This window comes from Anopheles merus, chromosome 2L (assembly GCF_017562075.2).
Source record: "Anopheles merus strain MAF chromosome 2L, AmerM5.1, whole genome shotgun sequence".
Classification (NCBI taxonomy): Eukaryota; Metazoa; Arthropoda; class Insecta; order Diptera; family Culicidae; genus Anopheles; species Anopheles merus.
Window position 1 is genome coordinate 9,700,695 of NC_054083.1, and position 12,905 is coordinate 9,713,599.

A 12,905-nucleotide genomic window follows, 5' to 3' on the forward strand; every position below is an offset into this window, starting at 1 on the left:
TTCGGTAGGCGAACAATATATCTACCACTATCGTCACGTTTGGTGGTATGCTTATAGAACGATTCACAATGTCGTTCGTCTGGTGAGTATCCATCATTCATGGTTAAATTTTCTAATTGCCAAAATCTTTGTAACGAATCCTCCAAGGATGCCATACAGACGATTGTATATGATGCGGTGGGATCGGTTTTAGGTGAAGAATTGTCACTGCCAGTTGGACCAGTCATTACCCAGCCGAAAACGCTGTCTATCATCACGGGCTGATGAGGTGCAGGACGGAACTGAGTTGCATTCTCAAAGAAAGTGTGGTAATGACGAGCACCAAGAATGAGGTCTACAGGAGCAGCTTTGTTGAACAGAGGTCTGCTAAAGCGAAACCAGGTGGTATCTTCCAATCGCTGATGTCTATGTCGCGCGTTGGTAGATTTGCAATCAAATTGTCAACAATCAACAACTCAGTGTTCACAGTGAACGAACTGGATCGAGAGACAATCTGTGCCTGTACGGACTCCCGTACTGTCTTTGTAGCTTGTCCTGCTCCAATGACGGTAATGTTCACATTACTTTTCTTCAGCCGTAAGCGATGAGCGAGTCGATCGCTTATTAGATTCGGTTGCGATGCGCTGTCCAACAGCGCCCGCGCAGGATGTGCTATTCCGAAATCGTCTATGATATTTATCATAGCAGTTTGCAGTATGACTTGTTCGGGTGCATGCTGCAATGCTGCTGCAAATGTGCGTTGTGTATTGTTTGTGGCTGTGTGATCGCTAGTGGTGTTGTGTGTGTGTTTGCTGAGGTGCAGTGAAATTTGGGTTATGGTGAGCGTGATGCTGTGGTGTAGTGGAAGCTTGGCTGTTATGTGCGTAGTGCAATTTTGTGTGGTGTGCGGCATTACAGTAACGGCATTTGTACTGTGATGGACAATCTCGAGCCATATGATTATCGCGTAAACAATTTAAGCACAAACGCGAGGTCATAGCAAACCGATGGCGTTCCTTCGGGTCCATCCGCTCGAAACGCGGACATTTCAGAAGGTTGTGCGCGGAGTTGCATAGCATGCAATTCGGCATTTCATGCGATGTGGAAGCAAAACTGGCTTGGCGAAGAACGGTCATTCTCCGTACGGGAGCTAGGTCGTTACCCTGAGACGTATGACAGTTGTTGACAAGCAACGTCTCCAATACACGCATACGACGGTGCAAGAACGAAATCAAACTGTCGTAACTGGGATCGTTATTGCTTGAGGCTTGCTCCTCCCAATCGCGTAAAATAATTATCGGAAGTTTAGTGCATAGCAAATGCTCGAGAATGCTACCCCATGTATTTGTTTCTTCTCCTAAGTGTTGCAAAATCTTTGTGTGTCTCTCAAATTCATCTACAAGGTGGTGCAATGTTGCAACGCTTTCCTTCTGTACAGCTGGGATGGCAAACATTGCTTGCAAATGGCGTTTTTTTCAGGAGGTATTCATTCGAGTATCGCTCCGTTAGAGTGTTCCATGCTAAATCATAATTAGCTGCGCTTATGGTGATTGATTCTATCACTTGAGCAGCTTCTCCTTTAACCGCGGCGCGCAAATAGTGAAATTTTTGAATGGCCGGTAAATCCATATTATTATGAATTAAGCACTCAAACGTATCGCGGAATGTCAACCATTGCATATAGTCCCCCGTGAATTCAGGCAGCGCAATGGTAGGAAGTTTGATGCCCTTTAACGGATTCGCTCCGGTACTCGATTGGGCATTTTGAAACTGCTCTTTTGGTAACCTTGCTTGCAGCTGGGATTGCACAAGAATTAATCTATCCTCAAAACTTTCTCTGAGTGTAGCATTTTGCGACACTTCTTCCGGAGTGTCGGCAGAATCTTCCAATTGTTGCTGCACAGCTTCCAAATCCGCACACAGCTTATCGAACCTTTTAACGCGTATTTCCACCTCTACTTGATCCCGTTCAGGGACGAAATCCTTAATGAATTTCTCGTATCGCGAGAGAATTCCCAATAAAACAGTCCGCCGGGACGCAAAACAACGGGCGGTGTGGCCATTATGTTAGTGGATGTGGGTGTTTGCGATTACAGTGACTTGCGTGATGCGGCAAAATCAGCTGTAAGTTTGCGGCAATCCAAAAAGTGTGTGGCACAAGCGGTAAAACGAAACCCCGATGCAATTATCGAAACTTGCGATTTAAAAACCAGATATTCGCACAATCCTGGTCACGGCACCATGAACAATCGCGTATGTTTCGGATGATTTTGCGTGGGCTGAATATTTACCGCTGTGTGTTGAATTTCCAAAGTGCAAGAGAAAGTGTATTCATTATGTTGCCCTATTTATAATTTTTCTATGATTGCCACTCACGCGAGTGGCAACTCACCCGCTACTCATCATTTCCTACCGTGCTCATTCTCACTTGACGAAACTCACTTTCGTCAAGTTATCATTTGACATCCAAGCGAAGCGTCAACAGTGCACTATATACGCATGCTAAAATTGATAGGTTTTCCCGAGTAAAATGCATTCAGAGCCCATTTACAAGACTATCCGTGAGTTTAATCGTAGAACCCATGTGCGGCTTTAGAAGACCGCTTCAATACCTTTCCAAAACTGTCTTAATCGTCTCGCTAGGACACATGGTTACGAAGTTATGACCATTTGAAGGAATGTCCAACTTTCCCATCCATCCATATGGCCATGGTTGAAATATTGACGAAAATGCAAGGTCAACCATTATCGTTCTTATATCATTGAGGCTTCTTGAATAACAAACCAAAGCCCTGGAACACAATAATAAGGATCTTGGCGATGAAAAAGTCTCAAAATGGGTCATAGTGCACTATATACGCATGCTACAATTAATAGGTTTTCCCGAGTAAAATGCATTCAGAGCCCATTTACAAGACTATCTGTGAGTTTAATCGTAGAACCCATGTGCGGCTTTAGAAGACCGCTTCAATACCTTCCAAAACTGTCTTAATCGTCTCGGTAGGACACATGGTTACGAAGTTATGGCCATTTGAAGGAATGTCCAACTTTCCCCTCCATCCATATGGCCATGGTTGAAATTTTGACGAAAATGCAAGGTCAACCATTATCGTTCTTATATCATTGAGGCTTCTTGAATAACCAAACCAAAGCCCTGGAACCAATAATAAGGATCTTGGCGATGAAAAAGTCTCAAAATGGGTCATAGTGCACTATATACGCATGCTAAAATTGATAGGTTTTCCCGAGTAAAATGCATTCAGAGCCCATTTACTAGACTATCCGTGAGTTTAATCGTAGAACCCATGTGCGGCTTTAAAAGACCGCTTCAATACCTTTCCAAAACTGTCTTAATCGTCTCGCTAGGACACATGGTTACGAAGTTATGGCCATTTGAAGGAATGTCCATCTTTCCTATCCATCCATATGGCCATGGATGAAATTTTGACGAAAATGCAAGGTCAACCATTATCGTTCTTATATCATTGAGGCTTCTTGAATAACCAAACCAAAGCCCTGGAACACAATAATAAGGATCTTGGCGATGAAAAAGTCTCAAAATGGGTCATAGTGCACTATATACGCATGCTAAAATTGATAGGTTTTCCCGAGTAAAATGCATTCAGAGCCCATTTACAAGCCTATCCGTGAGTTTAATCGTAGAAGACCGCTTCAATACCTTTCCAAAACTGTCTTAATCGTCTCGCTAGGACACATGGTTACAAGTTATGGCCATTTGAAGGAATGTCCAACTTTCCCCTCCATCCATATGGCCATGGTTGAAATTTTGACGAAAATGCAAAGTCAACCATTATCGTTCTTATATCATTGAGGCTTCTTGAATAACCAAACCAAAGCCCTGGAACACAATAATAAGGATCTTGGCGATGAAAAAGTCTCAAAATGGGTCATAGTGCACTATATACGCATGCTAAAATTGATAGGTTTTCCCGAGTAAAATGCATTCAGAGCCCATTTACAAGACTATCCGTGAGTTTAATCGTAGAACCCATGTGCGGCTTTAGAAGACCGCTTCAATACCTTTCCAAAACTGTCTTAATCGTCTCGCTAGGACACATGTTACGAAGTTATGGCCATTTGAAAGAATGTCCAACTTTCCCCTCCATCCATATGGCCATGGTTGAAATTTTGACGAAAATGCAAGGTCAACCATTATCGTTCTTATATCATTGAGGCTTCTTGAATAACCAAACCAAAGCCCTGGAACACAATAATAAGGATCTTGGCGATGAAAAGTCTCAAAATGGGTCATAGTGCACTATATACGCATGCTAAATTGATAGGTTTTCCCGAGTAAATGCATTCAGAGCCCATTTACAAGACTATCCGTGAGTTTAATCGTAGAACCCATGTGCGGCTTTAAAAGACCGCTTCAATACCTTTCCAAAACTGTCTTAATCGTCTCGCTAGGACACATGGTTACGAAGTTATGGCCATTTGAAGGAATGTCCACTTTTCCCCTCCATCCATATGGCCATGGTTGAAATTTTGACGAAAATGCAAGGTCAACCATTATCGTTCTTATATCATTGAGGCTTCTTGAATAACCAAACGAAAGCCCTGGAACACAATAATAAGGATCTTGGCGATGAAAAAGTCTCAAAATGGGTCATAGTGCATGAACAATCGCGTATGTTTCGGATGATTTTGCGTGGGCTGAATATTTACCGCTGTGTGTTGAATTTCCAAAGTGCAAGAGAAAGTGTATTCATTATGTTGCCCTATTTATAATTTTCTATGATTGCCACTCACGCGAGTGGCAACTCACCCGCTACTCATCATTTCCTACCGTGCTCATTCTCACTTGACGAAACTCACTTTCGTCAAGTTATCATTTGACATCCAAGCGAAGCGTCAACATACTCCCCCCATGACAGAATGTCATGAACAAAAACAAACTACACGTGCTGCTAATCGGAAGGCTTCGCAACAGGCAACAAGCAAATTTTAGCTACTGGACGCGTAACTATTCCTTTTGCCGTTTTCAACTTCACTACACGCGTAAGCTGATCTTCTCCTGGGTGTACATCGATGATGCGAGCAAGTGGCCATCGGGTGATAGGGAGCGAATCGTCCGCAAGGATGACCAGTCTGCCAGGTACTATTTCGCTACGATTCACTACCTTATTATCCTTCTGCATTTCCTGCAGATATTCGGTTGTCCAATGCTTCCAAAAGCGTTGCACAAGCAATTGCCAGCTCTGCAATTCGTCTAACGTGTATGGTTTCAGTCGTGTGTAGTCGGGAACCGGGACAGCATGCATAGAAGAACCGATCAGGAAGTGCGCCGGCGTAAGCGCTGCCAAATCATTGGGTCATCCGTCATTGGCAACAAAGGACGCGAGTTCATTGCCGCTTCTATTTGCTGCAGAATGGTGCTGTATCCCTCGTAAGACAGCCTCGAACTGCCTAGCTGCCTGTAGAGATGTCGTTTGGCCGTCTTAACCGCTGCTTCCCACAATCCACCAAAATGTGGGGCCTTAGGTGGGGTAAAGTGCCAAGTTATGCCCCTGTCCGAACAGTTGGATGCGATGACGTTTTGGTGCTGTTCGTTCTGTAACATATCAAACAATTCATTAAGTTCGTGTGCCGCACCTTCAAAGTTTTTTTCCGTTATCGGAGTATATGTCCGATGGTAATCCTCGCCGGGATGTGAAGCGATGTAATGCGGCCAAGAAGCCTGCCGTGGAGAGATCGCCCACCAGCTCCAAATGCACTGCCTTCGTTGAAAAATACACAAACACACACAAGTAGCATTTAGCGGCAGCGGCTCTCTTGTGTGCGGGTTTCAGATACAGCGGGCCGGCATAATCCACTCCAGGTATGGAAAACGGCCGGCTCGGGGTGATGCGTTCATACGGGAGTTGACCAGTTTGTTGTTGTGTCAGCTGCGGATCCTGACGAATGCAACGAAAGCAATTCCTCACTACGTTTTTTACTAGCCGACGTCCATCGAGTGGCCAATATTCCTCACGTATCCGGGAAAGTAGTAGTCTTCCCCCGCCATGCATCAGCTTCTCATGTATGTGCACCGCGATGAGATGAGCCAGCTGATGGTTTTGGGAAGCAGGATGGGATGCTTGAACTGGTACGGTAGCTGTGCAAGTTTCAAGCGGCCTCCTACTCGTAATATTCCATCGTTGTCGAGAAACGGATTCAATCGCCGTAGAGGTGATTGTTTTCGTACCATTTCTCCCTTTTTCAGCAGTTGGATCTCTGATGAAAACTCGTGCTCTTGTGCCAGTTTACAAAGCACGATTTTAGCTGCTTCTATAGCCTCAGGGGTGATCGGTAATGCTGCTGAGGTAACTTGTGATGACTGTAGTGTACGTGTCTTGTGTTTTGTGTTGTGTATGAAACGTGTGCAGTATGCAATTATATGTACCAATTTGGTGTAGGACGACGACAAATTGAACCAATGGTGAGTGGTTTGTATACTTGCAACTACAGCACTCACCTGACGAATTTCCATATCCGTTTCAGCAGTCAGTGATGGATTTGACATTGGCCATTTGGAGGGGGATAGCGCCAACCATTCAGGACCACAGCTCCAAATCGATCCTTTTAGCATTTCAGCTGCTGACATCCCTCGAGACACCAGATCGGCGGGATTCGATGAACCGGGAATGTGTTTCCATTGACGAGGGTGCGAATAGTTCTGGATCTCAGCAACACGATTCGCCACGAATGTTTTCCAGGTGTTGGGTGGAGACGCTATCCAGTTTAGCGTTACCGTCGAATCCGACCAGAAAAAACGATTCGGTTGTGTCGATTCCCATAGCGCGTCTAACACGATGATGAAGATGTGCTCCTAACACGGCCGCGCAGAGCTCCAATCTTGGTAATGTAACTCGTTTTAGTGGAGCTACACGCGATTTCGACGCGAGCAGGCTGACTCGTACTCGTCCCTGCTGGTCCTCACAGCGCGCATAAATGCAGGCACCATAAGCAACTTCTGACGCGTCTGCAAATGTATGGAACTGTATTTTAGAGTTAGGTAAGAGCACATACCGTTCGCTTTTGAAGCTTTCCAAATCCTTCCAGTCGTCAGTAACCGATTTCCATTTGTTACAGATGTGTACAGGGACCGGATCGTCCCATCCGATTTTCTGCAGCCACAACTCCTGCATTAGCAATTTCGCGCGTATGATGACTGGAGCGATCAATCCAAGTGGATCAAACATTCGAGCAATGTTTGACAATATGGATCGCATGGTGAGGTTGGCGGTTTCCATTATTGCAGTCGACTCAAAGCACAAAACATCTAGTTCGGGCTTCCATGCGATACCAAGTGCCTTCACAGTCTCGTTCGGCACAAACTGCAGTGATGACTGTGTACCGATATGCTCTGCTGGTAAACCACTTAGTACGCCTAAACAGTTGGATGTCCACTTCCGGAGTTCAAACCCGCCCTTGGAGAGTAACTCGGAAAGTTGCTGACGAAGCTCGCGAGCTTCACTCACGCTGTTAGCTCCGCCAATGAAGTCGTCTACATAAAAATTGTGTCTCAGTGCGGGTGAAGCTAGTGGAAAGTCAGCACCTTCATCTTCCGCAAGCTGCAGCAATGTACGAGTGGCCAAGAACGATGATGGAGACAAACCATATGTCACAGTATTCAGCTCGTACAATTCAATCGGCGATTGCGGTGAGAAACGGAAGAAAATGCGAACCAATCGTCGATCATCCGGATGCAGCACAATTTGTCGATACATTTTGGCGATATCAGCTACGACAGCAATCTTATAGGTGCGGAAACGCAAAATAATATCGATGAGTTCATCCTGAACTATGGGTCCAACCCGCAGAGTTTCATTCAGCGAAAAGCCAGTTGACGTTTTAGCCGAGCCATCAAAAACTACTCTGACCTTTGTGGTGGTACTTGACGCTTTAAAAACTGGATGGTGTGGTAAATAATAAGCAGCTGTATCATCACAATCAGTGCTTATAGGAGACATGTGACCCAGTGCTAAGTACTCCTTCATAAAGTCTTGGTACGCTTCTCGAAGTGCTGGATCTCGTTCCAATCTCCGCTCGAGAAGCTCAAAACGACGAATGGCCTGAGGTCTAGAAAGGCCGAGCTTTGCATCAAAGTCGGGCTGTTTCGGTAGGCGAACAATATATCTACCACTATCGTCACGTTTGGTGGTATGCTTATAGAACGATTCACAATGTCGTTCGTCTGGTGAGTATCCATCATTCATGGTTAAATTTTCTAATTGCCAAAATCTTTGTAACGAATCCTCCAAGGATGCCATACAGACGATTGTATATGATGCGGTGGGATCGGTTTTAGGTGAAGAATTGTCACTGCCAGTTGGACCAGTCATTACCCAGCCGAAAACGCTGTCTATCATCACGGGCTGATGAGGTGCAGGACGGAACTGAGTTGCATTCTCAAAGAAAGTGTGGTAATGACGAGCACCAAGAATGAGGTCTACAGGAGCAGCTTTGTTGAACAGAGGGTCTGCTAAAGCGAAACCAGGTGGTATCTTCCAATCGCTGATGTCTATGTCGCGCGTTGGTAGATTTGCAATCAAATTGTCAACAATCAACAACTCAGTGTTCACAGTGAACGAACTGGATCGAGAGACAATCTGTGCCTGTACGGACTCCCGTACTGTCTTTGTAGCTTGTCCTGCTCCAATGACGGTAATGTTCACATTACTTTTCTTCAGCCGTAAGCGATGAGCGAGTCGATCGCTTATTAGATTCGGTTGCGATGCGCTGTCCAACAGCGCCCGCGCAGGATGTGCTATTCCGAAATCGTCTATGATATTTATCATAGCAGTTTGCAGTATGACTTGTTCGGGTGCATGCTGCAATGCTGCTGCAAATGTGCGTTGTGTATTGTTTGTGGCTGTGTGATCGCTAGTGGTGTTGTGTGTGTGTTGCTGAGGTGCAGTGAAATTTGGGTTATGGTGAGCGTGATGCTGTGGTGTAGTGGAAGCTTGGCTGTTATGTGCGTAGTGCAATTTTGTGTGGTGTGCGGCATTACAGTAACGGCATTTGTACTGTGATGGACAATCTCGAGCCATATGATTATCGCGTAAACAATTTAAGCACAAACGCGAGGTCATAGCAAACCGATGGCGTTCCTTCGGGTCCATCCGCTCGAAACGCGGACATTTCAGAAGGTTGTGCGCGGAGTTGCATAGCATGCAATTCGGCATTTCATGCGATGTGGAAGCAAAACTGGCTTGGCGAAGAACGGTCATTCTCCGTACGGGAGCTAGGTCGTTACCCTGTGGCGTATGACAGTTGTTGACAAGCAACGTCTCCAATACACGCATACGACGGTGCAAGAACGAAATCAAACTGTCGTAACTGGGATCGTTATTGCTTGAGGCTTGCTCCTCCCAATCGCGTAAAGTAATTATCGGAAGTTTAGTGCATAGCAAATGCTCGAGAATGCTACCCCATGTATTTGTTTCTTCTCCTAAGTGTTGCAAAATCTTTGTGTGTCTCTCAAATTCATCTACAAGGTGGTGCAATGTTGCAACGCTTTCCTTCTGTACAGCTGGGATGGCAAACATTGCTTGCAAATGGCGTTTTTTCAGGAGGTATTCATTCGAGTATCGCTCCGTTAGAGTGTTCCATGCTAAATCATAATTAGCTGCGCTTATGGTGATTGATTCTATCACTTGAGCAGCTTCTCCTTTAACCGCGGCGCGCAAATAGTGAAATTTTTGAATGGCCGGTAAATCCATATTATTATGAATTAAGCACTCAAACGTATCGCGGAATGTCAACCATTGCATATAGTCCCCCGTGAATTCAGGCAGCGCAATGGTAGGAAGTTTGATGCCCTTTAACGGATTCGCTCCGGTACTCGATTGGGCATTTTGAAACTGCTCTTTGGTAACCTTGCTTGCAGCTGGGATTGCACAAGAATTAATCTATCCTCAAAACTTTCTCTGAGTGTAGCATTTTGCGACACTTCTTCCGGAGTGTCGGCAGAATCTTCCAATTGTTGCTGCACAGCTTCCAAATCCGCACACAGCTTATCGAACCTTTTAACGCGTATTTCCACCTCTACTTGATCCCGTTCAGGGACGAAATCCTTAATGAATTTCTCGTATCGCGAGAGAATTCCCAATAAAACAGTCCGCCGGGACGCCAAAACAACGGGCGGTGTGGCCATTATGTTAGTGGATGTGGGTGTTTGCGATTACAGTGACTTGCGTGATGCGGCAAAATCAGCTGTAAGTTTGCGGCAATCCAAAAAGTGTGTGGCACAAGCGGTAAAACGAAACCCCGATGCAATTATCGAAACTTGCGATTTAAAAACCAGATATTCGCACAATCCTGGTCACGGCACCATGAACAGTCGCGTATGTTTCGGATGATTTTGCGTGGGCTGAATATTTACCGCTGTGTGTTGAATTTCCAAAGTGCAAGAGAAAGTGTATTCATTATGTTGCCCTATTTATAATTTTTCTATGATTGCCACTCACGCGAGTGGCAACTCACCCGCTACTCATCATTTCCTACCGTGCTCATTCTCACTTGACGAAACTCACTTTCGTCAAGTTATCATTTGACATCCAAGCGAAGCGTCAACAGCTGGAGATACTGATAATCTGTTGTTACGGCTTAAGAAGCTGCTGGTATTTACTTCCTCTGCTGTTGTTCGATGATAGTCGAAAGATGAAGGGCACGCGCACACGGTTTGCGTTCAACAGCAATGGATCCCAGCTACTTCTTCAGTTAGCAACTTCTTCAAGATCCAACAGCATATGCAAATGTTATTAACCTAATACTGCATACACTTTTAGGAATAACAAAGACGCCCGCACATCGCGAACACAGTACCAACAAATGGTAGATGAGTTGGAAAAGGTCCCTGACATCGCCAGAGGGATGTATAAAGGTGACCAGACCGCTTTCTGGGAGGAAATGGCTGAGCACCTTAACGCCCTGGGACCGCCGATAAGAACGGGTGCAACGTGGAAGAGGGTAAGATTAAAAGAGCGACACAACATATTTATATTTTGCTTTTAATGTTCGCTGTTTGTTTTACAGGTTTGGTTTGATTATAAATGTGCGGTGAAAAAAAAACTCCGTGTGAACAAAGCGTCTTTGTTGGCCACTGGTGGCGGCCCGTTTCAGCAAAGGCCATTAAACGACGTGGAAGAAAGAGTGGCCAATTTGACGAACTTGAAGGCCACCATAGAAGGGAATTCAGGCCGCTCTTGGGGCAATTTAAACAACAACTATGACAACAACAACAACAACAACAACAACAACAACAACAACAACAGCAACAACAACAACAGCAGCAACAACAGCAGCCAATTGTTGCCAATCGGCAACAACGAGGAGCCAAACAGCGGCAGCGGGGCGCCAAACAACGGCAGCGAGACACCGAACAATGAGGAGCAAAATCCTATAACGGCAAAAGCTCGTCAAAAAAGGAGTCGTAAGCGACAAAACACGGAAGCGGTGTTGCGGCAAAACCAACAGCTTCTTAATCTAATGAAAGAAAACATTGAAGCTCAAAAAGAGTCCACAGCCGCATTGAATAGGGCAATTGTGGTATTAGAAAATATCACAGGTATGTTAAAAGAGGCTGTAGAACGCAAAACCAATTAGTGATTCTTATTTTTCATAATTTTTAAGATTTTAGTTGTAAGTTAGCGTTTAATGTTTTTATTAATTGAATTTCTATTAACTGAACTGTGATAAATGAACTCTTTTTGTGATGCAAACTTATGTGATGAACTTAAAAAAATAAATGAACTTGACCTCTAGCCTGCCTCTAGTTGCCTTTTATTCATCTGAGCTTGGCTCTTCCAATCCATACGCAATGCACATGTTGTGTAAGATACAACATACGTTCGTTATTTGAGTTGCTTTTACCGGGGTGTAGTGCAACTGTCGAGCACCTAACAAACATCTGAATCTATTTTTGAGCAACCCGATCGTGCGCTCCACTATTTCTCTACCTAAAGAATGGTTTTTATTAAAGGCAGCTTCTGGTGTGTTTGGAGCAGGATTACGTTTTGGTGTTATTAACCACGGTTTTGACGGGTATCCAGCATCACCTGTGAGAATTCAAAAGATTATTTACATAAACAAATACCCATCGGATGGTTTAATGTATTACCTAGTAGATTGAATGCAGTTTCTCCGCGTCGATGTTTTGTTTCGAAAAAGTTGTCCATTCCACTTACATTCAAAATATGTGAATCGTGATTAGCTCCTCCGAATTTGGCATTCACATAACGAATTTTCATGAGATGGTCGCAAATCTACCGGTACGAAGAAAAATAATATTGAAGTACAAAACATACGACAAACACTGAAAGCTTTACTTACAATCATCGCGTTTAAGCTGTAATAGCCCTTCCGGTTAAAATGCTGATCGTAATCGTCCACTGGGGCAATAATTTTTATGTGTGTTCCATCAACACACATCACAACACCAGGGATGCCACTTTTTGAGTAGAAGTATCGTCGATGAGCTCATTTGGAATCCCGGCCAAACTGATAAGGCTAGTTAGAATGACTATGACCAACGTCACATGCCAGGTGAGGGTGGATGGAAAACTCTCAGGACCTTTTGCTACCACCAAAGGTCTGCGCCAGGGGGACGGGCTTGCCTGTCTCCTATTCAACTTGGCGCTAGAGAGGGCCATCCGCGACTCGAGGGTGGAGACTACGGGAACCATCTTCTATAAGTCAACCCAGATCCTGGCATACGCTGATGATATAGACATCATTGGTCTGCGGCTCTCCCATGTAGCAGAAGCCTACCAAGGGATTGAGCAGGCGGCAGAGAGCCTCGGATTGCAGATAAACGAGGCAAAGACCAAACTGATGGTGGCAACATCAGCGGACCTACCAATAAATAATCCGAATCTACGTAGGTGTGACGTACAGATAGGTGAACGCACTTTTGAAGT

The 12,905-nt window shown here is 44.8% G+C and overlaps 2 protein-coding genes across 2 annotated transcripts; one reads left to right on the forward strand and one right to left on the reverse strand.

Moving 5' to 3' along the window:
• Nucleotides 1-5,844: 5,844 nt before the first annotated feature.
• Nucleotides 5,845-7,712, reverse strand: LOC121592219. The gene is made up of 3 exons (XM_041913626.1): nucleotides 6,903-7,712; nucleotides 6,458-6,811; nucleotides 5,845-6,334 (listed from the first exon to the last, which is right to left on the reverse strand). Exons 1-3 carry the CDS (start codon nucleotides 7,710-7,712, stop codon nucleotides 6,011-6,013), a joined length of 1,488 nt encoding a protein of 495 aa, XP_041769560.1. The 3' UTR covers nucleotides 5,845-6,010.
• A 456-nt stretch (nucleotides 7,713-8,168) lies between these two features.
• LOC121592220 (protein kinase 4-like) lies at nucleotides 8,169-11,592 on the forward strand. The gene is made up of 3 exons (XM_041913627.1): nucleotides 8,169-8,182; nucleotides 10,776-10,956; nucleotides 11,023-11,592. The coding sequence occupies exons 1-3, from the start codon at nucleotides 8,169-8,171 to the stop codon at nucleotides 11,590-11,592; spliced, it is 765 nt and encodes a 254-aa protein (XP_041769561.1).
• Nucleotides 11,593-12,905: the final 1,313 nt, after the last annotated feature.

Coding starts and splice junctions, on each gene's coding strand:
- LOC121592219 (XM_041913626.1), bottom strand. CDS start 7,712: ATGTATCGACAAATTGTGCTGCATCCGGATGATCGACGATTGGTTCGC. Junction 6,812..6,902: donor GTGAGGACCAGCAGGGACGA/GTACGAGTCAGC, acceptor CGGCCGTGTTAG/GAGCACATCTTCATCATCGT. Junction 6,335..6,457: donor CGGATATGGAAATTCGTCAG/GTGAGTGCTGTA, acceptor ACAAAACACAAG/ACACGTACACTACAGTCATC.
- LOC121592220 (XM_041913627.1), top strand. Junction 10,957..11,022: donor CGGGTGCAACGTGGAAGAGG/GTAAGATTAAAA, acceptor TTTGTTTTACAG/GTTTGGTTTGATTATAAATG.